Raw genomic sequence first — 25,912 nt, 5'->3', positions numbered from 1 at the left:
GGATCCCTACCGACGACAATACAACACATGTGCGTCCATTCAGCCTACCTGTCGGGAGACACAGGGACAACACACTCTCCGTGGGTACTCGGCATATGACCAGCCCCTGCCTAATTGCTGGGATCCACCGAGAAGGTGGCAGCCGCAGCGGGAATCAACCACATCCTACGGGGCGCCGACTTACGGTCAGCCCACCTGTTGGGACCCGCCGAAACAGCAGGAATACTCGTCACATGAACCACCAACACATGTGGATCCCCTTGACCGTGGGTTTGTAAACTTCCGACCTTTGCCACAGCCACCACTGCCGCATCGCTTGTGGAGTGAGGTAGATGATGGCAGATGTTATGGAGAGGTCGTTACTTACACGCATTCGCCAACACTAGACGGCGACGAGAGGCTTTGTGATTCAAAGGACTCCATATTAGATGCAGAGCCTTGTGATTTAGAGAACTCCATATTAGAGACGGTAGCAAGGAAACTCATGGATCGTTGCTTGCCTAGTGAGAATCGGGGATCTAGGGAAGGTAGAGATGGTAGACTCGAAGACCAACAAGTTTCATCTTTTGCGGAAATCTACCCACAGCGCAGCCCCGATATGAGTAAAGAGAAGGAGGAAGAGGCATTGTTAGACGATGTAGAGGAGGACGATTCCACTGATGAAGTTAAGAAGGTCGTCGCATCACTCGATGCTGCTCGAATGACATCTCACGATGTTGTTGAGAATTGTTTTAGTGAAAATGGTGGTGCTTATCTATGTGCATTAGTTGGAAATAAAGTTGCACCGTCCTTTCCAATACAATTGAAGGAGATTGCCTTTATCTGTGGGGATTTGCATCTGAGGGGTGCTACACGTCGGAATTCTCGATCAACATCACTCGACACCGATGCAAGGTTGATCCCTCCGCGCAATGACACGTCGTGTTTGAGCATTCTTGGAAGCGTTGGCAAGCTTTTTGTGTGGGCATGGAATTTTTCTGACCACATTGGGTCTCCTTTGTTGATTTTTGCCAAAGGTGATAAAGGGAGATATTTAGTTGTTCGATATGTGTTTGATCCAGGAGGAGACGCCTCGCCAAAGCTTTGGCTTTCAACTCTCATAAGTGGTTCGTGGTTCCCACCTTGAGGACAAGGTGTATTTCAACCGTGGGGGAGTTGATACGATCATATCCATATCCCAATTATTTAGTTGCATATTTGATTTACCATATCTTTTCCATATTTGTTTAGATATTTGTTTCTTGTTCATTAAGTTAGTAGCATTATAAATAGGAGTTATTGTTATCACTTTATTCATTCAATGAATTAATGAAAGCAGTATTTCGCCCAACTTGGCTTGAGTATCAAGTATAATTTTCGTTCCTTTTTTTTGCTGCTCATCGGAGAACGTCCGAGAAACGGCAAATCGTGAGCCTTCCTTCGAGCTTGTCGAAGGATTGATCACCCTATCCGTCCGAGAAGATTGCCATCCGGTCACGTTACGGAGGACGTCCGTAACACATTGCTTATCCTTCTCAGCAGTTATAATAGGACGACCGATACAAGCACGGTAAAGTAGTTCAGTTTGTTCCGGGAGAGCTTCCAGAAGCACCGCACTCTCTGAAAGCAGTCCTTGAGCATTGGATTCGATCAGAGAGGTTTGAATCTTCGAGACTATTACAGACATTGGCTCTTCTAGGGCTTTTGCTTCGGCTGTTTTCCCTTTCCATCTCGGGGCAATATTCATGCACACTTCAATGAGTTAGGCAGTAACAAGAATTGCAGGAAAAATTAATCAAGACGATTTAGTGTCTATGTTGATATTTTCTTAGTTTATTTCAGAAGATTAATTCTTAAAATCACTCGAATTAGTTTGAACTTCAATCAAGAACTAAATTCCAACTTTGAAAATCCAGTTATGGAAATAAAGAAATCAAACTCATCTTTTTCAAACCAACACAATATGGAAGAGTACACACATATACAATATATCAGCCAAATCTCATTCACCATTACACATCACTAATTCCAGCTGCAGAAGCACCTCGCTAAATTTTAGTTAAGCCACAGGAGATCAAAGCCTCTTCACTAAAGTCGTTGATTGAAAGTTGAAACAATGGCCATAGCTTCACCGAAACTAATGGGGAAAGAATTTACCTGAAAACAGGGATTGAGTTGAGAATACCGTTGGAGGGGTTTTTTCTTTTTTTGTTCTAGAATAGAACTTAGATTCCGTGTTGGTGCTGAACTTTTTTTTGTTCTGGGTTTGGGAGAGACGCATGACCCTCATGCGTCATGAGCGTCTTTTATAGAGAGGCATGAGGGACGGCGTCGTTAAATTTTTATTTTTTTTTCTTTTTTTTAAGACGCATAAGCATCATGCGCCACAGGCAAAGACGCATAAGCCGTCTTTCATTTTTTTTTATTTTTTTTTACTATTAAAAATAAATGTGTCTTTGCCTGTGACGCATGCATAAGCCGTCTTTCATTTTTTTTTTATTTTATTTTACTATTAAAAATAAATGTGTCTTTGCCTGTGACGCATGACGCTTATGCGTCTTTCAAAAAAATAAAAATAAAAATAAAAATTTAACGACATATGTCCCTCATGCGACATCTTCGTCATGCGTTTCATTAAAAGGAGACGCATGAGGGTCATGCGTCGCTCCGAAAGACGGAATAAAAAAAAAGTCCAGTACACTCGAGGAATGTTATCTGTGGTCTAAAACAAAAAAAGAAAAAACCCACCGTTAGAGTAAAGCTTGGATCTTGTTTAGCTACTCCTCACTCTTTCGTTTTCTTTTTCTCATATTTTTTAATAGAAGTGGTGGTGAAAACTTGTGAAATTCTCTTGCTTCTATGGTGAGCAAGTTCATATATGGATTGGAATATGTCGAGGATTTTGGCAGAGGAAAAAATCTGCAATTTATTGGAGGATTTTTGGCAAATTTTGCGGAAGAAGAAACACACCCAGATTTGGGAAAATCATATGGGATGAAGAAAAGAGCTATTTTTGGGCCTTCGCAGAAACAATGGGCTTCATCAACTATGAGCTGGACTAGAAGGATTGGGCTTAATTTTTCTTTTATTGTTGCTAGGCCCAAAAATGTACAGAAGTACTCATACTTATTAGAATTAAATTCTTTTCTTGTAAAAGAAGATATATTAAAAATTCGAGACTTAAACCTGAGGGGTGTGGTCAAGTGGTATGGTCGTTCATCCTTAACTAAATAGTTAGGAGATTGATCTCTATCTTTGGGCATGGAGCAGCTTTAAATCCTTGGGTCAGCTGTCCCACCCATTGAGATGTCTATAAATCAGCGCGGTGAATAGTCACTTTTGAGCAACTTTAAATCTTTGGCCAGTTGTTCTACTTATTGAGGTCTCTACAAATCAACACGATGAACACTCACTCAGTCCGCTAATGGAAACTCTTGGTAATAAAAAAAATCAAGACTTAACACATTGGTGATATTGCAAGTACTGAACTTTGAAATTCTTTTGATTGTCAATGAAACATTGACCTTTGCCATTCCAAAAACTCTTTAATCGATCAAGTAAAATGTGAAAATAATTTGAATTGCGTGGATAATACTATTTCATTAATTGCCGAAATATTCAAAGACAACATAGGACTTAGCGTTCGACATTCACTCGCGATCAAACTAAATAATTTTGTGTGATTGAATTGTAGCTGAAATTTAGGGCAGGTTGCACAGCTTTTAGGACTGAAAACTGACGTGACAGTTAAAAAATGAGTTTGTGGCTAGATTTTAGTCCAGCAGCATCGTGGATTTTGTATGAGGCCATCCGTAATGGCGCCTAGCGCACCGCCTAGTCGAGCACCGGCGCTAGGCGGTGCGCTAGGCGATCCATTGCAACCGCCCAGCCATTTCGGAATTAAAAACCGCCTAGCGCTCGACGATTTCGTGGCGCTAGGCGATGCGTTCGGCGCTATTGCAGCGTCCGGATCGCCTAGCGCATCGCCTAGACGATTTTTTTTTCGAAACACTATATATACGCGGTTTGCACGTCATTTTCATTCGCACCACTTGTTTTAACGAGTACTCTCTCGATCTTAATTTCTGTACAAGATCAACACCGGGAAATGGAGAACACCAACGAAGGTACTCCAGTGACGACCGAGTCTCAAACTCCCCCGGTACCCGTGGGAGGTGGATGGGGTCCGATGCCAGGGTACTACAACATGTACCCTTGGCAGGGGATGATACCCGGGATGGCAGCTGGGGGGAGTATGCCGGCATGGCAGGGGGTACCGGGGATGCAGCCCGATGTGCATATGATGACGGGGTGGGCACCCGGGATGCAGATGATGCCTGGAGGGGGACGACGATGCAGCCCCCGACGCAGGGGACGACAGGGTGGGTACCGGCGATGCAACCCTCGACAGGGGGGGTACCGGGGACGCCGGGGGATGAAAACGTCTATCGCCCCAGTTTTGATTTTTCGACTGCTTCTTCGCACACTTCGACCCCAACGGAGACGCAGTTCACGCAATTTGAGACTTTCTCCTTGGAGGAGTTGGGGATTGATATGCTCGGTGTTCCGGAAACTCCCGTTCCCGCGAGGGGAGCAGTGCGGGGCGCCCCAAAGAAGAAGGGCAAGGGGAAGAAGAAGGGCGAGTCGTCGCAGCCGGGTGAGGATAGCCAGGTCCGGAGGAGGTGGACGGACGCTGAGAACGTCGCGCTGTGCAAGGCGTGGGTCAGTGTTTGCGATGATCCTCTCGCTTCGAACAACCAGAGGATCATCAACTTGTGGGGCAAGATAGCAGCAGCCTACCAGACATTTTGCCCGGAGGGGAGGCCACGCAAGGGGGAGGATTGCCGGAAGGGGTGGGACCGAATCAGGGCTACCGTCTCCAGATTTTCAGGTTTGTACGCCAATGCCCTCCGCATGCAGAGCAGTGGCCAAACGGAGGAAGACTGCAGGAGGATAGCGGAGAAAGCCTTCCCCCAGCCCGGGTTGTATAAGGAGTTCACCTACTGGAACTGCTATCTTGTGCTGAACGACTCCGAGAAGTTCCGAGTAGGTGTCGACGCTGGCTGGTCGAAGAAGCAACGATTGAACTATACCGGTGATTACAGCGGCAGCAGCGGTGGTTCCCACGACCTCCCCGAGACGGCCCAGGAGGTCCCGACCCCTCGTTCGTTCGCTCGCCGAACTCGCCCGGTTGGGCACAAGCGGGCTCAACGGGAGGCGAGGGGGGTCGCCTGGGGTTCCCAGGAGGTCCAGTCGGCATCCCCCCTTGGCCAATCCACAGCGGATCTCAAATTCTTCGCGCGTCAACAAACGCGCGCTCAGATGGTCAAGACGATGGCCGAATGGCGGGTGGCGGTGGACCCCGTGGAGAAGAGTTTGCTTCAAACATTGCTCATGAGCATGCAGGACGAGTTGGAGGCGGCACGAAGGGAGACCGACGGGAGTAGAGGCGGCGGCCACGGTGGCGACGGAGGCGGAGGCGAGGGTGGCGACAACGACGGAGGAGACGAGGAGTGAATTATTGTACTTTTTTTAATTATTGTAATTTTTTTAAATTATTGTACTTTTTAAAATTTTAATAGTATTATTAATGTTTCCCGTATATGTCTCGTAAATTAAATTCCGTATATTGTGTGATTGTTAATTATTTAATTTTTATATAATTGTTATTAGTGATGTGGCTAGGCTATGGCTGAGCTATTTGCTTGTTTTGATGATGTGGCAGGAGGATTTTTAGTGCTGATGATGTGGCAGAAGGAGTTTGTGGCTAGGCTATGGCTGGGTTATTCCTATTGTGGATGGCCTGAGCATCTCCAAAAAGAAAAGTAATAAAAGAGATATATCATCTATTTACCTTTTTAAAAAGTGAAATATACTCTTTTAAAAAGTACCTCCTCTGTTCCATGTTAATAGAGATATTCAGTGGCGGAGCCAGCTCATAACAGGGGGTACCATTGTACCCTAAAACTAGGGATGTCAATCGGGCCAACCCGTTCGGGTTCGGGCCAACCCGTTCGGGTTGTCGGGCCATTCGGGTACGGGCTATTCGGGTTATGATTTTTTCGGGTTATAAAAGTTCGACCCTAACCCTAACCCTTCGGGTTTCGGGCTAACCCACCGGGTTATTCGGGCCAATGCATATTTTTAATTCTTTTAATATTTTCAATAAAATAATACGTATTTTAAATTTTCTTTAATTATATACATATTTTTAATTAATCATTCAACAATGAAATACGTATTTTTAATTTTCTTTAATATTTTTAAAAAAGATTTAAATAACTTATTCATTACATAATTATTTACAAAATATCTATCAATAGTATGTTTATGTTTATGTATTTAAAACTAGGGATGTCAATCGGGCCAACCCGTTCGGGTTTGGGCCAACCGTTCGGGTTGTCGGGCGGGTTTGGGCCAACCGTTCGGGTTGTCGGGCAATTCGGGTACGAGCTATTCGGGTTATGATTTTTTCGGGTTATAAAAGTTCGACCATAACCCTAACCCTTCGGGTTTCGGGCTAACCCACCGGGTTATTCGGGCTAATGCGTATTTTTAATTTTTTTAATATTTTCAAAAAATAATACGTATTTTAAATTTTCTTTAATTATATACATATTTTTAATTAATCATTCAACAATGAAATACATATTTTTAATTTTCTTTAATATTTTTAAAAAAGATTAAGTTATTTAAATTTAAATAACTTATTCATTACATAATTATTTACAAAATATCTATAAATAATATGTTTATGTTTATGTATTTAAAACATAAATCAACACTTTGTTTCAAAATTCAAACATAAATCAATTCGTAGAAAATTAAATAAATTTTTCAAAACGTGAGAGGTGCATCGTAGATGTAACAAAAATATTTTGAATTGTTAAAGAGTGAATTATCAAGATGCTAGCTAATTGGAGTAGCTCTAAGTTTTCTTGAATTATGATTGGTCAAATTTAATTTATTCCAGCTGTAAATAAGTCAAATAATAATTTATCTTTGTTTTAAGAATCATCAAAGTACGCATAATTCAATGAGGAAGCGGCGTCAAAACACTTTGCACTATTATATTGGAAATATACTAAAAGAAAGCTTTTATATACGAGTATTTATGAATCCATGAACCACATGGTGATTTTTTTCGTGATCTTATATAGTCGGTTGACGTATTTAGAATTTGCATGGTTTTAGAGGGTTGTTTTGGATGATTTTGATTATATTTCTATATTTTGGTATGTTTATATGTTTGTTGAGAAATGATAGAAAATTGATTAGAAAATGTACACAAAATATGTGGATGTGCAGCAGCCTTGTTTGAGTCAATGTTTCTCGCGATTTTGAAGTCTGATAAACCTCTAATACATATCATTCTCTTCGTCTTCGAAAGAGCTTCGCGTGGATATATTACACGCCTCAACCGGAGCTTTGTAGAGAAAGTTATGACCGTTACAAAAACTGCTCGCTGTGCAGAAGCCTTCAACCCCAACGGGCCAACCCGTAACCCGAACGGGTCAGCCCGCCTAACCCGACAACCCGAATGGGTCAGCCCGAATGGCCCGATTTTAAATTCGGGCTGCGAAATTACAACCCTAACCCTGTATTTTTATCGGGTTATTCGGGCCGGCCCGCGGGTTCGGGTTACATTGACATCCCTATTTAAAACATAAATCAACACTTTGTTTCAAAATTCAAACATAAATCAATTCGTAGAAAATTAAATAAAATTTTCATAACGTTAGAGGTGCATCGTAGATGTAACAAAAATATTTTGAATTGTTAAAGAGTGAATTATCAAGATGCTAGCTAATTGGAGTAACTCTAAGTTTTCTTAAATTATGATTAGTCAAATTTAATTTATTCCAGCTGTAAATAAGTCAAATAATAATTTATCTTTGTTTTAAGAATCATCAAAGTACGCATAATTCAATGACGAAGCGGCGTCAAAACACTTTGCACTATTATATTGGAAATATACTAAAAGAAAGCTTTTATATACGAGTATTTATGAATCCATGAACCACATAGTGATTTTTTTCGTGATCTTATATAGTCGGTTGACGTATTTGGATTTTGCATGGTTTTAGAGGGTTGTCTTGGATGATTTTGATTATATTTCTATATTTTGATATGTTTACATCTTTGTTGAGAAATGATAGAAAATGGATTAGAAAATGTACACAAAATATGTGGATGTGCAGCAGCCTTGTTTGAGTCAATGTTTCTCGCGATTTTGAAGTCTGATAAACCTCTAATACATATCATTTTCTTCGTTTTCAAAAGAACTTCGCGTGGATATATTGCACGCCTCAATCGGAGCTTTGTAGAGAAAGTTATGATCGTTACAAAAACTGCTCGTTGTGTATAAGCCTTCAACCAGACGGGCAGACCCGTAACCCGAACGGGTCAGCCCGCCTAACCCGACAACCCGAACGGGTCAGCCCGAATGGCCCGATTTTAAATTCGGGCTGCAAAATTACAACCCTAACCCTATATTTTTATCGGGTTATTCGGGCCGGCCCGTGGGTTCGGGTTACATTGACATCCCTACCTAAAACAAACGGCTAAATACTAATTTTAGAGTTTTGCTTAGGTCATCCACAACGCTGTTCCTATACCGTTCCTATACTGTTCCTTAAACCACTATCTGAGGGCCCCACTGTACTTTTTTACTTCATTCCTTAACTAAGGAACGGAACCTGCAACCCTCCGTTCCTTAACCGTTCCTTAACCGTTCCTTAAATTACTATTCATTCAATTTCATTTTTTTTTATTTCCAACCCAATTCAATTTAAATAAACACACTTTATTAAAAAACAAACACACTTTATTAAAAAACACACAACATTAAAAAAAATTACAACTTAAACTTAAAAAAATAAAAAGCACACAATTAAAATCCTAAAAAAATAAAAGTACACAATTTTAATAATTTCATCCGCCAAAATTTGATTTGAGATGAAAATTGGGGTGGAAATAGAGAGGAATAGATGTGTGTTTGTGATTGAAATGAGTATGAAATAGGAGTATTTATAGAGTAAATAAATAAAATAAAAATTAAAAAAAAAAATAAAAAACGGATATAAAAAAAACGGTCTCATTACCGTTGCAAAAAAAAAAAAAATTTATTAAATTCAAATTTAAAAAAAAAATAATTATTGCGTCACCGGACGAAGCCCACTCGCGGGGCAGCGAGTGGGCTTCACGCGTCGAATGGGAGGCCGCCACGTCGCCTCGGCGCGTGGCGGAACGTTCCGTTCCGCGTTCCTCCGGAACGGAACGCGGCACGGCATAGGAATGGCGACGGCACGGAACGGCGACGGAACGCACCCCGCAACGCGTGCCGCCGCGGAACCGTTCCGCCGGAACGGCATAGGAACCGCAACGGCACAGCGTTGCGGGTGCCCTAATAAGTTATGATTTGCTGTCTGAAATGTTCCGGCAAAGTTGTGAGTGACACTGCCATTACAATGAAGTATCAGTTGTCTGGTGGTATTATTCTCTACTTTTAACACAAAGGTTTTTCTATTTTATTTTGTTAATACAATTTGATTAACTCTTTTCATGTTTTGTTTTATCAAACGATCAAAAGTTACCCTATAACAGATATTTTTAATTAATTCATTTCTGTTTTATTTTGTTAAAACAATTTGTTTATCAGTTTCCAGGTTTTGTTTTATTTTGTTAAAACAAATTGTTTAACTTTTTCATGTTTTGTTTTATCAAACAATTAAAAATTACCCTACAATAGATATTTTTAATTAATTCTTTTTCTGTTTTATTTTGTTAAAATAATTTATTTATCTTTTTCCATGTTTTGTTTTATCAAATGATTAAAAGCTACTCCACAATAGATATTTTAAAACTATATAATTTCTTCTTAGTCATTATGTTTGCATATGCGTGACTAAGAGAATGAAAAAGAATGTTAAGATTTTCAAAACTCCTAATTATTTATTGCTTTCGTATCCTCGAATTGAAAATTTTAGATTCACTACTGGAGGCATTTTTTCGGCACAGAATTTAAGAATAGTGTGATAAGTGGACGGTGAAAAAAAAGAGAATAAAGTATGAGAGATGAAGAGAGAACAAAGTAAGATGGAGGATTACTTTTTGCCAAGAATAGAAATGACTCAATTATGTTGAAACTTTCCAAAATAGAAAAATAACTATATTAGCATGGAACGGAGGAGGTAACACATTTCAAAGGAAAAAAATATATAGAAAGGTAAATCATTTAAAAAAAAATAAAATAACAGTTTAAAATGCATTAAAAAACATAAATATAATACATTCTCGGTTGTACGAGGACTACTTTGCGCCGAAGCCACTGTTTGGGGAGACCCTAGTCCGGCGACAGTTTAGGATGCAGCGGGCGCTGTTTATGCGTATCGTTGGCGCTTTGGAGCGTCGATACGGGTATTTCAGGGTGCGGGAGGATGCAGCTGGTAAACCGGCCACACGCCGATTCAGAAGTGCACTGCCGCAATCAGGCAGTTGGCGTACGGAGGTGCGGCGGACATGTTCGACGAGTACCTCCACATTGGCGAGTCGACAGCCCGCGATTGCCTGAAGTATTTTTGTCAGGGCGTGAGGGAGATATTCGGGGATAGATATCTTCGGAAGCCTACCCCCGAAGATTGTTAGGCTCTGTTGGATATGCATGGGTCTCAGCAGGGCTTCCCGGGGATGCTGGGCAGCATAGATTGTATGCACTGGGAATGGAAGAACTGCACTGCTGCCTGGAAACGGCTGTACACTACCGGTTTCAAGGCCAAGAATCCTACGATGATCCTTAAAGCGGTACTTGACTACCGGTTGTGGATTTGGCATGCCTATTTTGGAGTAGCCGGGGCAAACAACGACATCAACGTCCTCCAATCGTCGCCCCTTTTCAACGAACAATGCATGGGCGTCGGTCCGGCCGTCGACTTCGTCGCCAACGGCAACCAGCACAACATGGGCTATTATTTGGCGGATGGAATATACCCGATGTGGCCCGTCTTTGTGAAGACAATCAGATGCCCAACGGATGAGAAGAATGTATACTTTGCGCAACGTCAGGAGGTAGCGCGCAAGGATGTGTAGCGGGCATTTGGTGTGCTCCAAGCTCGATGGGCGGCAGTGAAGGGTCCGTCACGGCTGTGGTACGTTGACAGCATCGCCGACATCATGTACGCATGTATTATCATGCACAACATGATAGTCGAGGATGAAGGCCCAGCACTGACCGATTGGGCCAATGATGATGCTGACGCTGCCGGTCCAAGCCACGGTGTGGCCACGAAAAATATACGCATGGGGATACCTCATGACGACGTCGAGCGAGTCCGTGCATTTGCCGACATGCGCCAAAAACAAGCTCACGTTCGACACCAGAACGATATTATCGAAGAAGTGTGGCAGCGTAGGGGTCGTCATTGATGTAGTTTTTAATTATTGAAATGTATTTTTTTAAATTTGGTGAAATGTTCTTTTCTTTTTTTAATGGATTTTTCCCTATTTGTGTCGGAATTTTAATTTCGTAACTTGTTTACTTTCGGAAATTAGTTAATTTGTGAATTTGTTATTTTTTTAATGTGGGAATTCCGTCGGGAATTCCGCAGGGGAATTCCGCCACTGTGTAGTAGGAAGTCCTTATGACGTGGCAGAGCAGTAGGAAGTCCTTATGACGTGGCAGTGGAAATTCCGCGGGGAAGGGCGCCGGGACATCCGCAGTGGTGCGGATGCCCTAAAGAAGACAAATATGATTGTTATAATATTTTTTCTTTATAATGATGGAGTCAAAATGAAAAAATATACAATACTATAATAACTTCCCAAATACTTTTTCCATTGATGAATGATCTTTCATAAAAAAAAATAGCACCATATTATCTGCGTTTTATGAGATATTATTATTAGTAACATTAAAATACAGAGTGCAAGGTTAAGGGCCAATGGGAGTATATGCATTTCTTTGTTGTGCAAAGAAAGGAGGATGATTAGAGAGTAGCAGAAGCTATACCCACTCTCATTAGAGAGATTGAATGCAGGTTTGGACCTCAAACCGCAGATCTAAGAATAAATAGACCATCGTCTTCCTCTACAATCGCGACAGCAGGCAAGTCAATAGAGAGCTACATCAGAGAATGGCACAATGACAGCGGCTGACATCCTCTTCATCGAGAGTATCTCCTGTTTCGCTATGGCAATAATCTAGCATTAGACCAAAAAAGCACTAATCACCATAAACAAAGAATCCCCCTGAAAATAAAAAAGGATGCTTGTAGTTTTGGTTTTGAAACTGAGGCTTCACAATCTAGTATGGTGGCTTGATCATCATATTTGTAGCCATCCCTAAAATCTCATCATTTAAAAAGAGAAGCTCATCGTTTAGTTTTATATGCTCAAGGAAGGTCAGTTCATTTAGCATAAACCTCAAATCATCAGTAACTTATCTTTTAGGTCCAAAACCCTGCCTTTCTCAACAAATTTCATGGTGAAATTACTAGTGGAGTAGAATCAATCTTGATAAAACTTAGTAGTAGTAGATGAGTAACCAGTGAAATAAAATAGATAAATGAAAGGTGCGGAGAGAAACAGAAAAAGTAGCCACCTGGGTTCGAACTCGTTGATCTCAGCGAGCTGTTTCCCTGCATTGTCCTTCCACTCAACTCTTTTCTTCCCGGCCTCTTTGCCTTGGGGCTCCCGAATGCAGCTCTTGAGCATAATCTCAGAATTTTTATTGCCATTTACCGACCCTTCTTCAACCACAGAAGGCGACTTGTCAACAGCAAAAGCCGAATGAACCACATGAAGAGAGCCCTCCAATTTCAGTGGAGCTGAAGTGTAAAGATGAGCAGCGGAGGGTTTGCAGAAGCAGATGAATGGACAGTGAATCTTGCAAAACAAAACCGGCATCAAAGTCCCATCCTTCATCGACAGCTCATACTAATACAACAACCGAATTACCAATGTGGTGGAAGATGATGATAATGATGTGTGAGAGAGACAGTCTCTGATGAAGCTCGCAACCCTGCACAGTTCTTGCAAAAGCATCCCTTTATTTGTGGATAAGATCTAAATTGACAGCTCTCTCTCCTTCAAGATGAACAGATCTTTCAAATTCAGCAGATTCACAAACAAGCAATTATTTGAAACCTTATCAGTAGCAGATTCTTTCACACAAAATACCTAGGGCAGTAGTTACAGCAGAATCAGAAAAAATAGATTTCACGTGTCAGCGAAAAAGAGAAGAAAAAGACAATATTTCCCTCCTGGAGAGAAAATGCACTGCACTCAATCAACCTCCATGATCCCATTATGCAAAGCAAACAACTGGAATAGTACAAGATGAAGGAAAATTCAGAGCTGAATTAAGAAAGAAGTGGTATGTTTAGCTGGAACGTGGGGGAGATGATCCAAAGACAGATTTGAAAAGGCATCCAACTATCCGACATCTCATAATACACACACTGTTTTACTCTTTTAACTGCTTTTAACATGCTACAAAACTTACCCCACCAGGCCCCACCTGCTTTGAATTATGATGGGAAATAACACATAGTCACGAAAGTTGGTTACTCAGTTCGTCACTACAAGACCACAAGTGGAAGCAAGGAAAAAGTACTTGAGAATTTCTGATAAGCAAGGAAAAACCCTAATAAGCAGCACAACAAAATAATACTATCTAGTTGCAGTTCTGGTTATTTTTAGCAACATAACTTGTCAATATTTGTTTATAGGCAAAAGAACCCAACTCTAATCGCTAGGAAGTACTCTTGATTTTTCAAACTACCTATCTGTTTTCAATGGGTGGGCTCAAATACAAGAATCTGTACACATCATCACAACTCTAGGAAGCTGCAACGACCCTAATCCAACTATCTGACATCTCATAATACACACACTGTTTTACTCTTTTAACTGCTTTTAACATGCTACAAAACTTACCCCACCAGGCCCCACCTGCTTTGAATTATGATGGGAAATAACACATAGTCACGAAAGTTGGTTACTCAGTTCATCACTACAAGACCACAAGTGGAAGCAAGGAAAAAGTACTTGAGAATTTCTGATAAGCAAGGAAAAACCCTAATAAGCAGCACAACAAAATAATACTATCTAGTTGCAGTTCTGGTTATTTTTAGCAACATAACTTGTCAATATTTGTTTATAGGCAAAAGAACCCAACTCTAATCGCTAGGAAGTACTCTTGATTTTTCAAACTACCTCTCTGTTTTCAATGGGTGGGCTCAAATACAAGAATCTGTACACATCATCACCAATATAGTTATAGACGTAGACTTGTAGTACAGGCAATATTATCAAGAAAAATTAAGTTCCACCGACTACATCTCAAAAAATAAAATAATAAAAAAATAAAATTTGAAAAGTGTATGATTGAATCTGGCATTAAAGTATTGATTACCCCAAACACTTTTTAGCTTTGGGTTGTTGGAACAAACGCATGCTGAAATGCATTCCATTGTGGGGGGCAACGTTCCTTTCCTCATGCCTTCTATCATGCTATACGTCCTTCAAAATCAAACCTTGTTTGCATCCTTCACTTCACACAACGAGATCGAGCTGAGCCGCATCTCCCAAGAGCTTGAGCTGGGAATCTAACACATTTAGGACTTGATTTATCTGTTTGGATGATGGATGATAGCTATCAGAAGCAGCAAACTGATGCATCTTCTTTCTCACTTCTATCCAACTAGAGCCCGGCAACGCCTTCTCCACTCCACGCACCTTTATGATTCCCCTAATCCCCGCCACTTCATTCCATCTATTTGCTTCAGCATACATGTTAACCAAGAGGGTGTAATACCCACTATTATCAGGCTCTAAAATCATCAGTCTGTCCACAGCAATTTGAGCAATTTCTAAGTTTTTGTGAAGCTTACAGCCGCCTAGCAAAGCACCCCAAATAACAGAATTCGGCTGCATTCTCATGCTGCTTATCAAGACTAGTGCTTCTTCAAGCAAACCAACTCTGGATAGGAGGTCGACCATGCAACCGTAGTGTTCGATTTCAGGAAGTATACCGTATCTGCTAGTCATTATGGAGAATCTACGTCTACCTTCTTCAACCAGTCCAGCGTGAGCACAAGCTGCAAGAACACTCAGGAAGATAACATGGGTTGGTTCAATCTTCTCCTTGTCCATTTTGTCGAACATTGCTAATGCTTCTTCTGCATATCCATTGTACGCAAGCCCATCAATCACCGAGCTCCAACAGAAGAGATTCTTCTCCTGCAGTTTGAAGAACACCACCAATGCTCTCTCCATAGCCCCACACTTGGCATACATATCAATCAACGCGGACCCTATATAAACATCAATGTCAAACTCTGTCTGCATTATATACATATGCATCTCCTTCCCTTTATCTAGAGCCCCAAGATGTGCACAAGCCGATATGACAGTCGCCATCGTCGTGTTATCAGGTGTCGTTCTTGTGCTATTCATCGCTTCGAAAAGCTCCAAGGCTGCTTGCAGATACATCTCCCGTTTGCAGTAACAATTGATCATGGTCGTCCAAGAAATCACATCCCTTTCAAGCATTGCATAAAACAGAGCCTCAGCAGAATTGACAACCCCTACTTCAGCATATCCGTGAATCATGGTGTTTGAGGCGGCGGTGTTCTTATGGGGCATCTCATCAAACACCCTTCTAGCAGAATCAAAGTCTCCAGCACGGACATGGGTGGATATCATGGTGGACAAAGCAAAGGCATCTCTCTCCGGCATTTCATCAAACACTTTCCGTGCTTCAGCAGGTATCCAAACTAGAGTAGAAATCAACCATGGTGGTCTGAAGATGAAGGTGCGATCCCAACCCATTTCTCAACACCTGGGCATGAAGGCATTGACCGACTCCAGTGAATTGTAAAAGATTACAGCTTTTAATGACGGGAGGGAATGTGTAACTGGTGGGAGGGACGGCGTTCCTAAGCATGAGGGTGTAGTGGCGCAGGGCTTGGAGAGGGCGGAAGCAGGTAAGGAAGGCTCTGATGAGGGCGTTGTAGACGAATACGTCGGGGTTTTGAATTTGGGAGAAGGTGAAAATTGCGGAATCTATGATGCGGTGGTTGGAGCAAGCGATGATGTATTGATTGATCGATCAAGAAGCAATCTTGGGCGGCGTTGGTTTTGAGGAAGAGGGCATACCATGATTGGAGTTGGTTGGGAGTTGAGCAGCGTTTCAAGTGGTGGGGTGCAAATTTCAAAATAAAAAAACTTACGAGTATAATAGTAAGCAGGTGACGGATAGTAGCACACCGTAGGATCCATAAAATCTGGAATTTGTGGTGTGATAGATCGCTCCAATTGTATTCCATTAGCCACATTTCCAGAATCAACTGATGCCTGCAGAGCAGCAAAAGGATTCACCAATAAAGAACAAAGTTAGCCAACATACTACAAATACCGAATTTAAAAATAGATAACGCAAACCATTTCGAGACCTTCTTAGTGGCATCGGGAATTTCGATAGTCTTGGCTTGCGAGTCCAGTGACAATTTCTGCAATAAATCTGCAGCCTCTATAGCAGAAAGAAGTAAAGGAATACATTTTCACACGTAAAATGATTTAATACAGGAAGACTCAAACAGAACAATGACTAAAACAACAGAAAAAATAAATTAGAAGAAATATTGAAAGATTTGTCAATATTTGAAGCTAAGGCGTAACTCGCATAGAAAATCAAACAAGTAAATCAGCACAGAATAAACGACGGGGATCTCACATACAAGAAAAGGGTAAACATAAACCCTATCAAACCAAGGCAATCAATTAATTCAATTCACCATAAGAAGTCACAGTTCAATCCAATTCAATTCAACAACACACACTACTGTGAGTATTATTCTTCAACTGAAGAAGGGATTACGATGCTGAGCAATTCATAAATGAGTAAAAACCTGAAAGAGAATGGTGAGCCGTGTGAGAGGAGCGGTACAAGTCTTGCTGACGGCTCCGACGAGGAACTGCGGGGCGGTGCCGATTTGCCTCTGGCGCGGCGGCTCGACTACCACCGACGACGTCATTGTCGCACTCAGGCCCCCCTCCCTCCGCCACCACTCCGACCCTCGCTTCCGTCTGCATTTTACCGATCGCCGACGTATAATTAATTTCCCTTATTGAAAAAGTTAAATCCAAGACAGTGGCAGGCGACAATCTTCAAGGAAAGCCGAGAAGAAAGAGGAAATCAAGAAGTGTTCTTTTTATTTTAGGTATTTAGAATAGTAGTAATAATTATTATTTTTAGAATAGTACTCCTATTTATCGAATTTTATTATTCAACACGACATTATATAAGTAAATTATTTAAAACACCAATTCCAATTACAACAATTATTTTGTTACAAATATTTCCAAATTATTTGAATATTCTTTTATAGCCGGGCCGAGCTCAGTTACTACTATGTACTAGTATAAATTTACAGTTTGAATAATTGTTACGTGTAGAATATTGATTCATGGAACCTTTACTTGAAGAGTGAAACAACACCAGCAAATTGATCAAATTGTGGCCCATGTATGTATTATACTCGAACAATATGAACTTCTCTAGTCTCATCTAAATTGAATAAATCGCTTAACAAAAAATTTAAAAAAAATGGCATTTTAACACGCCTTGTGACTTTGAATGGGATTTCAGCCAGATTTGGTGTTACCGAAGGAGTTGCACAGACCAGTGGACTCAAGCATCACCGGGCGGCTTGAGATCAACATGGGGCTTGGTTGGGTAGACGAAGACAAGCAACGACGCAGTGGATGGCTGCAGACCAGCAGAATATCTCATGGAGACTACAGTAACTCTAGGAAGCTGCAACGACCCTAATCCCAAGGGTACAAGCATGTACGTGAGAACCTGGGCTGATCTCGGCAGGACAAGCATTGTATCGCTGTGGGGGCCCGATAGAACGAAGCTCTGTGAGTCTGATATCGAGCATTTGATCTCTTGAAGCATCTCCGTCTGATTGAGAATCTTCACTGAATACAGAAAAGGGTTTCCAAGAAAGGCATGGGGTGGACATTCTACAGTCACAGCCAACAGAGGTAGCTCCACGTTCACGTCAGGAAGTCTATATTTTGTAACTTGAGATGAAGTGTCGTTAGAATCCCTTTCCCATCTCAGACTCACAGTACCAATCTTCAGCTTAGTCGAATTCACTTTAGGAATGATGGTGAAAACCTTCTTGAACTCTTCCCCTGGCATATTGACTATGGCTTCCCTGAACTCTTCCTGCTGAGGTTGTACAGTGCAAGCAACACTTTTCTCTTCCGTCTCAATGGACATAGATAGCAATCTCAGGGGAACCTCTGAACTATTCTTAACGCTGATTATAAGCAATGTTTTTTCATTTAAAGCAAGGTAGGGTGTTTGATCAGTCTCTGAAACTGACTTGAGCTTCGACAGCAAAAGAGGATCCTGCCTAAAAGGAAGCATATACCGATGGCTGATTGCAACGGCAATTTTCCCTTCAATCTGCAAGCTTTTGTGGACATGCACTTTCTGCAAACTAGGATCATCACTCTGAGGGAGGTATCCTAATGAGACATAAAGCATAATAGGCTTAGGATGGTTCCACTTAATTTTCAGTTTGCACGACCATGACTCCCCCATATCCAAGGATGGGACAGAAATTAATCCAAAAGATGGCTGAATTTTCTGAATTTTGTCGGAAGGAGCTCCAGACTTATCTTGAGGTGCATCACAGGAGATATCAACAAGCTCAACATGGATATTGTCAGATGAGAACGATTCTTCTCCCCTTGGACTAAGAAGACCACCACCTCTTGTATCTACAAGATTAATTTTTAATTCACCTGAATGCACTGCATGTCCTCTGGAGGCAACTGTCACAGGTAAAATAAAGCTTTCTCCAACCAATGCAGGGCCGGACGAATCTAAAATCAAATCCACTTGTGGCTCTGGTTCTTCAACTTGTATAGCCTTCTGTCCAGATAATGCCAGACCTGGATCCTTGATGGGAATAGTTTCCAGCCGGTTCTCAAATTTCCAAAGTGGTGAATCATTCATCAAGGCAGGACTTTCAGCTCTGCAGCATATTGTGAAGTTTGGTCCTATTCTAGCAATTACATATATGCATTCAAGTTTTCCACTCAGATCTGCATAAAATTCACGATAATATCTAATTTAGAAGTATGAAGGGCATCATATGAATGAAAACATCAATATTCAAGCAGGAATATTTTACACTCACACTTTGCGTAAACTAGAAAACAAAAATATTGAAGCACATGATATCTTTTTTCAACTTACCAGATTTTATATCATAAGTCAGTCGTAACCATTTGTTTGTCGCAAGCACCAGATCAGGAGCTGTCTCAACCCTGTGACCCGGTTGTACAATGTCAATTGAACTTATCTGTGGCTTCTGACCATTTGTAATAATAAAATTACACTCTGATTGATTGAATTGCACCTCCAACTGATCAATCTCAACATTTATCGGCAATTGGGATCGAAGTGATATAGTGATGAGAGATTGACCACCCGGCTTAACCATTGGCTGATGAAAGGCAACTAGAGCTAGGAGAGTCACCCTTAATGGACTAATAAGATCAATCTCAAGATAAATGGGATAATCACTTTTTACTTTAAAAGCACTGTTCTGTTCATCGGAGTTAAGTTCTGACTCACCTCTGGCAACCTCAAATGCTTCCTTGTGTATCTTTTCTCTCTGTGAAGAAGTTGCAGGCTCTGCTGGACCACAGTCCTTAGAGAACGACTCCGAAGAACCGGTTGTTTCAGGCAAAGAAGCCATTTCAAGTGAATATTCTATGAAGTCTTTGGCTGAACTCGTACCCTTTGAGCACTCTCGTAAGTACCCCAAGACTTCCCACAATGACAATAGCCAGCCTTCACGTCGGTAAAGATTTGCTACACTGTCAAAGATTTGCTTGGCATTACTGAAGTCATTTAGAGAAAAGTATTCTCTAGCCATCTGCAGTCCACAATAGGCAGCTGTTCTTTCAGCTTTTGAGCTACTGTATGCTTCAAACGATTTCTTTAGGAGGGCAATGATTTCAAAAGAATCCTTGAATCGTTTCCCTTCTGCAAGTGCATAATGGACATATTCCATATCCGTCAAACTGCATTCAAATTGACTCAGAGGTTATACTTCAAGTATGCATTATACTACTAGAATCTCTACTCTCTAGACCTGCGCTAGCATGTAGATAGAAAATTAGATTAATTGGCCAGAAAAACTCACGGCTGCGTTATGAAGGCATCTTCATGCTCAAGCAACCTGGAATACTGCCCAAGATAAGCAGAAGCCACAACCGACTCTGCACTGCCATCAAATGCACCAACATCTATGGACATAGATAGTGCAAATTCCAGACATGTATTCTTTTCCTTGAGATAGCTAGCTGCCAACTACGGAAAGGAGATATGAATAAATTGACAGTTAGAACTCATCTGACTAGATACAAGGTGAAAACTCATCATTGAATAGTAGTAAGCTGGATGAAATTCAGCTCAGTTATGGAGTGACCTGATAGTAGTAAGCTGGATGAAATTCCCATTCCGTTGGTTTTTCTTCTGCAACAGGGTCCGTACTTGGAACATGCAGAGCATTTGGTGAGCTTGTCTCCAACAGTTGAGCAAATACCATGTATTGTCTGCTTAACCATTCCCAATGAAGAAATATAACTTCTGGTGCTCCTACAAGTTTTCTATAATTAGCCGTGCGCTGACGGAACCATGTAATTGCTTCAAGAACTTTTCCGCCATGCTGCAATAACGTTGACATTTTAAAATGCAGTTGTTCGGCAACTGCCTTGATCTCAACCAGGCGTTGGATTGGAGGCATTCTAGTTGATGTTCCAACCATCTGAGTTAAAAATAATAAGCATAACAATCAATAAATAATTAGAACAAAAACAAATAATTGGAGAACAACTGCATAAAGAAAGCATATACAGAATAGAGCATTTAAGTTATCACAGACATAATTTATCTGGTCTAAAAGATGACACGAATCTTAAGTGATTTTAGAAATTCCAGTACTAGCAACTCAGACAACAATAATTTACTTCAGATATAGAGTAAAAGGTTCTTAAACTACGGCTGAGCATCTGTAAGCGGCATAAATCAAACTTGACTCTGCAGCCGTGATCAAAGAATTACCTCCCGCAATGCATGATATGCATCCTCATATAACTTGAGAGCTTCGAGCCAGTCTCTTCTAAATTCTGCATATATAGCGACCTAGAGGTTGATAAGGTTCAGATTGCATAAGAAAGAGGAACAGAAAATTCATTAGTAAGTATTGATTAAAAATTTAAGACAAGGACACTAGCAAAAAGACATTCAATATGTTTAAGATGACTAAAGCATGGATAATCGTATAAGGTACTAAAAACCAACATATGTGAAGGAAATAATGGTGTAAATTCCCAATATATTAATTCCTACACTTCAAATGTAAAGATATCACGAGAATCCTATAACTCTCAAAAAAAGATTCAAAAGAGCACCACAATAACAGAAGGCCTTACCTTGAAACAGTACCGAACATGTAGCTCCATTGAGGTGTAATTTTTCTTTTCAAGGCGTGATCTTACTCTTCGACCTTCGTCCCTATAATATGTGTTAGCCAGTTCTCCCAACACAGTCCAAAGCCTGAAAAGGTGTAACTGATTAGGCTTTACAAATCTGAGATATTTGAAGAGAGGACATGAATTTGGTCAACTCCCTAGGTTTAGCATTACCGAGGTTTTAAATAGAAGAGAAACTTATTATGAAAGATTGTGGTTGTCAAACCCAAACTTTGATAGGGGCACAATTAAAGGGACCTGCCTGCTAAGACATTGTTGAAGCTCTGGTTCATGATCCGGTACAAAAATGATAAGATTTTTTGAATCTATTTCTGCGCGTTTTCTCAAGGCAAGTATACGTTCTTCACTTGTGTTATCTGCAAAAGAATTTACATATAGTGAGTTAAATAAAACAAATCCCTCCTCTCCATTCCAAAGAAAAGAAAAGGAGGAAGCTAAGGAGACCAAAGCATCTAATACTGACGAATTTTTTTCTCAAGCTCATTCAAACAGGCGCGCACAGTGCAGAAGAGCATTGAATGCAAGAAGTGTGAAGTTATAGGTATCAAAGTCCATGAGCTGAACTAAATAGCTAGTGCATAGTATAAATTGTATGGCTCTCAAATTCTGTTCATTCAGACATTATTCAGAAAATATAATCCAAATTATTTGTATTACTAACACAGAAGACCCAAGAAAGATGTATAGTATGACCCTTGTTTTCTTCTATACAATATCCTCTCCTTTTACAATGTTTCATTTGAGAATTTGAAAATCCTCAGGTAAGACCACCACAATCGCAAAGCCACATTTCTGCAGTGTATATCCCTAATATAAGTTGAAACTACAATCATTGTTTCTACGGCAGGCACAAACATAGCCCTAATTGAGCTCATCAATCGAATATAAGCATACAGACAGTTGATGAAATCAGTAATCCGACACGTCCGAAAACTCACAGACCTTTATCATTCCACTTAGTGACAACCAGAACCACCAATTTGATGTTCCTCCCACGGATCGACGCCCTGCGAAGGAAGCAGCAAAGGAATTCAGCACCAATTACAGAGTCTAATATAGAAAATAGAGGGGATGTACTTGAGTTTGTCGAGGTCGGTGCAGACTTGTAGCCAGTGAACGGGATCGCCGGAGACATCGCGCGAGGAAAAAATGGCAGCGACGACGGCGGGAATCCTGGTGCGATGCTTGGAGAACCAATCTCGCTTTATAATGCCGGCTGGGGGCTCCGAAGGGTCTCTCGAGGGCTTCTTCGGAGGGATCATAGAGATCTTAGAGAAATCCGGCAATGCGATGGCATTGATTGGGGGCTGCTGAGAGTGGAGGTGCGCAGTAATAAGGGGATGGACGTCGGGGCAGCCGATGAGGCAGGAAAGAGCTACCGGCGGCGTACGAAGCTCCTCCGGGAAATCCTCCATTGGATTGAACTAAGTATACTTTCGATCTGGACTGAATCAGAGGAACATTTTATTCGTATTGTTAATACTACCGCTGTATTTTCAAAAATCTCACCCCCTTCATATCAAATTCAATCTCAAAATCATAATTTCTGCATCAAACTCAAATTAATCACCTCGTTTCTTTGAATTAATCGCAATTCATTAATTATCAACCTTCTCATCTCTAAAAAATAAAAATATTATTGCTATAAACCATTATTTCGACAATATATTTTTACTTACTGCAACTATTATTTTATACTATTTTACTTACTATAATTTTGCAATTAGAGCATTGCTAAACTATCAATTTTTAGATTGCACGTCACCAATTGGATTAGTTAATTGCGGCATAGGCGCTCAACATCGTCCAACGTTGAAGGGCTCTTGAAAATCGTTGACTTGTACGTCTTAAGTAAGATGTGTTTGATGTTGGGCCTTGGCTGGCCTTACTCTTTGGTGCTTTCTCGGTTGACGCTCGTGTGGCAAAACTTGAGTGTTCAGGCCAACGGCCTCACCATTGCTACTGATGTAGTTTCAGGTGAGAATTTTGGATGGTTTAGAACAATTCCATATATATTGTCGGGTTTGTATTTTTTTTCCCTCGAAGAATGCCTTACAAGCCTTCCCGTGAATATCGTCCAACTTGCTCCATTCGGCCAAAGTTTCTGCAATTTGTTGATGATGTCGGCATGTTTGGTGACATTTGCATAGACTCGTCCCCACTACTTGCGAAGATGGTCTTGATTGTGCTTTCTTGTACAACTAAGTTTGTTCTTGTTGTATATGAAGGCGATCATCTCCCGAAACGTGCGCACTCTCAACCCGTTATCTATGATCGGATACTCATAACTGTCAACAAAGCATATCACCACCATTTTCATCTATCGCCTTCCATGAAGCTTTCTCCTAACCTTTGTCTTTCGCTAGCGAACCAAATCCAATCTTCGAAGGGAATGGTTGCACTATTTAGATTGATTTCATGTCCGAAATCCCATAATGGTCTACGTTATATTACAAACCAATGTGTATTTAGAGTACCAGTCTATGCACCAGACTAGTAATTGGGATGCTTGAATTTGCGTTGATAATTGATTTTAAGTTGTTGAATCGTTGGGATTTCAAGTGTATTAGTAATGAAAAAGATGGTATTTGGTAGACTAAAATCAAATATTAAAAATAAATCGGTATAATAAATAATAAATTTGATATTGAAAAAAAGCAATTAAATCGGTATAATAAATAATAAATTTGATATTGAAAAAAGGCTTTGCTGTGGTCCCAGGCACTGCAAGCTAGAGAAGGAGCCACCCATAGGCTGAATGACTTAGATTATGTATTTTATTAAGCTGACTGACGAGTTAAATAAGCGTACTTAACTCAACAAATAATTCCAAACCATGAGAAGAATTTTGAGCCCCATTGAACATAGGCATCACACTTACATCAATGTAAATCTCAGTACATATATAATTCATACCGGAAGCAAAGTCTAGACAATTCTTCATGATATTTCAATGGCGTGTTGATTTATATCTATTCTCACCTTACCATTTATCATTGCAACTAATTCAGAATACGAAACACAAGAATTCAATACTCCCTCCATCCCAAAGAATATGCACTTTAGGTTCGGCACGGGTTTTAATATAAAATTGGTAAAGTAAGAGATAAGTAGAGAGAAAAAGTAATTAAAGTATTGTTAGTGGAGAATGAGTCTCACCTCAATAGAGAGAGAAGATTTTCCAAAATTAGAAAGTGCATATTCTTGTGGGACGGACTAAAAAAGAAAGAGTGCATATTCTTGTGGGACGGAGGGAGTATGATGGAACCTCTCGCACGAGATGAATCATAACAAATACTACCCAACTGTAGAAATTGAACTATTTTACCACCCAGTAGTACAAACTAGGCATGCACAAACCGAACCGGCCCGGCGGGTTGCCGGTTCCAACGGGCCGGTTTAGGGTCGAAGGATAAGTGAACCGTGAACCGGCGGTTCAAAACCGGCGGTTTACCGGTTTAAACCAGCGGTTCAACGGTTCAAACCGCCGGTTCAACCGATTTTTTTTAAAAAAAATTATTTATAAAAATTGATTTTTATATTTAAAATCAATTTTTACAAACAAATTAATACAAGAAATTCGTAATAGCCCATATATATTTGATGGGCTTGCAAATTTATGAAACCATTCTTGGTTGTTTTTCTTTTATAGAGACATCCTTGAATGTTTTATGTTCCACTTTCGATGTGGGACAAACTCATTCTTGGTTGTTTCTCTTTTATAGAGACATCCTTGAATGTTTTATGTTCCACTTTCGATGTGGGACAAAATCATTCTTGGTTGTTTTTCTTTTATAGAGACATCCTTGAATGTTTAATGTTCCACTTTCGATATGGGACAAAATGTAAAAATCATGGATTAAATATGCCCGGTCAATGGATTTTGACCAAATAATAAATGTGACGAGACATTTAATTTTGTGAAATTAAATGATATAGCGTCGATCTACATTTTACGTAGATAAATTTAGTATATTCACTTTCTCAAATCCGATTTCCGGTGAGTGAGAAATAGTGGATTAAAGTTGGGCATAATTAGCTTTTAATTAAAGCTTGGAGTTGGAGCTTAGGGAATAATTAACTAGTATTAATTATCTCACATTGGAGGATTAACACATCTTTTAATGTGTTTAAATTAAGTGACTTTATGTTACTTAATAATTATAGTGGACCAAGATGGGTAAAAGAGCCCACACGCGCGCACACGCGCGCCGCCGCCCGAGCCCGTGGTCGCGGTCGCGGGCCGCGAGCCTCGGGCCTCGGGATCGGCCCGATCCCGATTCCGACTTGGACTTGGACTTGGACTTGGTGCTTGGGCTTGGCAATTGGTCTTTGGGCTTGGTGCTTG

The 25,912-nt window shown here is 40.6% G+C and overlaps 2 protein-coding genes and 1 pseudogene across 3 annotated transcripts; all 3 read right to left on the bottom strand.

Annotated features, from left to right (window-relative positions):
* Positions 1-11,791: 11,791 nt before the first annotated feature.
* Positions 11,792-17,194, bottom strand: LOC121767927 (annotated as a pseudogene).
* Positions 12,088-12,900, bottom strand: LOC121766772. Its single transcript, XM_042163023.1, has 3 exons — positions 12,578-12,900; positions 12,267-12,318; positions 12,088-12,177 (listed from the first exon to the last, which is right to left on the bottom strand). The coding sequence occupies exons 1-3, from the start codon at positions 12,898-12,900 to the stop codon at positions 12,088-12,090; spliced, it is 465 nt and encodes a 154-aa protein (XP_042018957.1).
* Positions 17,195-17,468: 274 nt separating the features above from the next.
* On the bottom strand, positions 17,469-23,536 carry LOC121767926 (trafficking protein particle complex subunit 11-like). Of its 2 annotated transcripts, XM_042164256.1 has the most exons (10): positions 23,330-23,536; positions 22,642-23,010; positions 22,507-22,571; positions 21,806-21,920; positions 21,505-21,628; positions 21,134-21,214; positions 20,499-20,837; positions 20,214-20,380; positions 19,259-20,091; positions 17,469-19,104 (listed from the first exon to the last, which is right to left on the bottom strand). In XM_042164256.1, exons 2-10 carry the CDS (start codon positions 22,977-22,979, stop codon positions 17,672-17,674), a joined length of 3,495 nt encoding a protein of 1,164 aa, XP_042020190.1. In that variant the 5' UTR covers positions 22,980-23,010; positions 23,330-23,536; the 3' UTR covers positions 17,469-17,671. The 2 variants fall into 2 exon arrangements, with proteins under 2 accessions (XP_042020190.1, XP_042020189.1); XM_042164255.1 differs by lacking the exon at positions 23,330-23,536 and having other exon boundaries at positions 22,642-23,280.
* Between the last annotated feature and the right edge of the window lie 2,376 nt (positions 23,537-25,912).

Source organism: Salvia splendens, chromosome 15, assembly GCF_004379255.2.
Source record: "Salvia splendens isolate huo1 chromosome 15, SspV2, whole genome shotgun sequence".
In the NCBI taxonomy this organism is placed as follows: Eukaryota; Viridiplantae; Streptophyta; class Magnoliopsida; order Lamiales; family Lamiaceae; genus Salvia; species Salvia splendens.
The sequence above is the reverse complement of the archived record's forward strand: the minus strand, read 5'-3'. Positions and strand labels throughout refer to the sequence as shown.

What these genes read in the sequence shown, in the direction of transcription:
- LOC121766772 (XM_042163023.1), bottom strand. Translation starts at nt 12,900, where the DNA reads ATGAAGGATGGGACTTTGATGCCGGTTTTGTTTTGCAAGATTCACTGT. An exon ending in ATCAACGAGTTCGAACCCAG is followed by an intron (nt 12,319 to 12,577) that starts GTGGCTACTTTT and finishes ATGAGATTTTAG; the next exon opens with GGATGGCTACAAATATGATG. An exon ending in TACTAGATTGTGAAGCCTCA is followed by an intron (nt 12,178 to 12,266) that starts GTTTCAAAACCA and finishes GTCTAATGCTAG; the next exon opens with ATTATTGCCATAGCGAAACA.
- LOC121767926 (XM_042164256.1), bottom strand. Translation starts at nt 22,979, where the DNA reads ATGGAGGATTTCCCGGAGGAGCTTCGTACGCCGCCGGTAGCTCTTTCC. An exon ending in CTTCAACAATGTCTTAGCAG is followed by an intron (nt 21,629 to 21,805) that starts GCAGGTCCCTTT and finishes ACACCTTTTCAG; the next exon opens with GCTTTGGACTGTGTTGGGAG. An exon ending in CATATCATGCATTGCGGGAG is followed by an intron (nt 20,838 to 21,133) that starts GTAATTCTTTGA and finishes TTTTTAACTCAG; the next exon opens with ATGGTTGGAACATCAACTAG.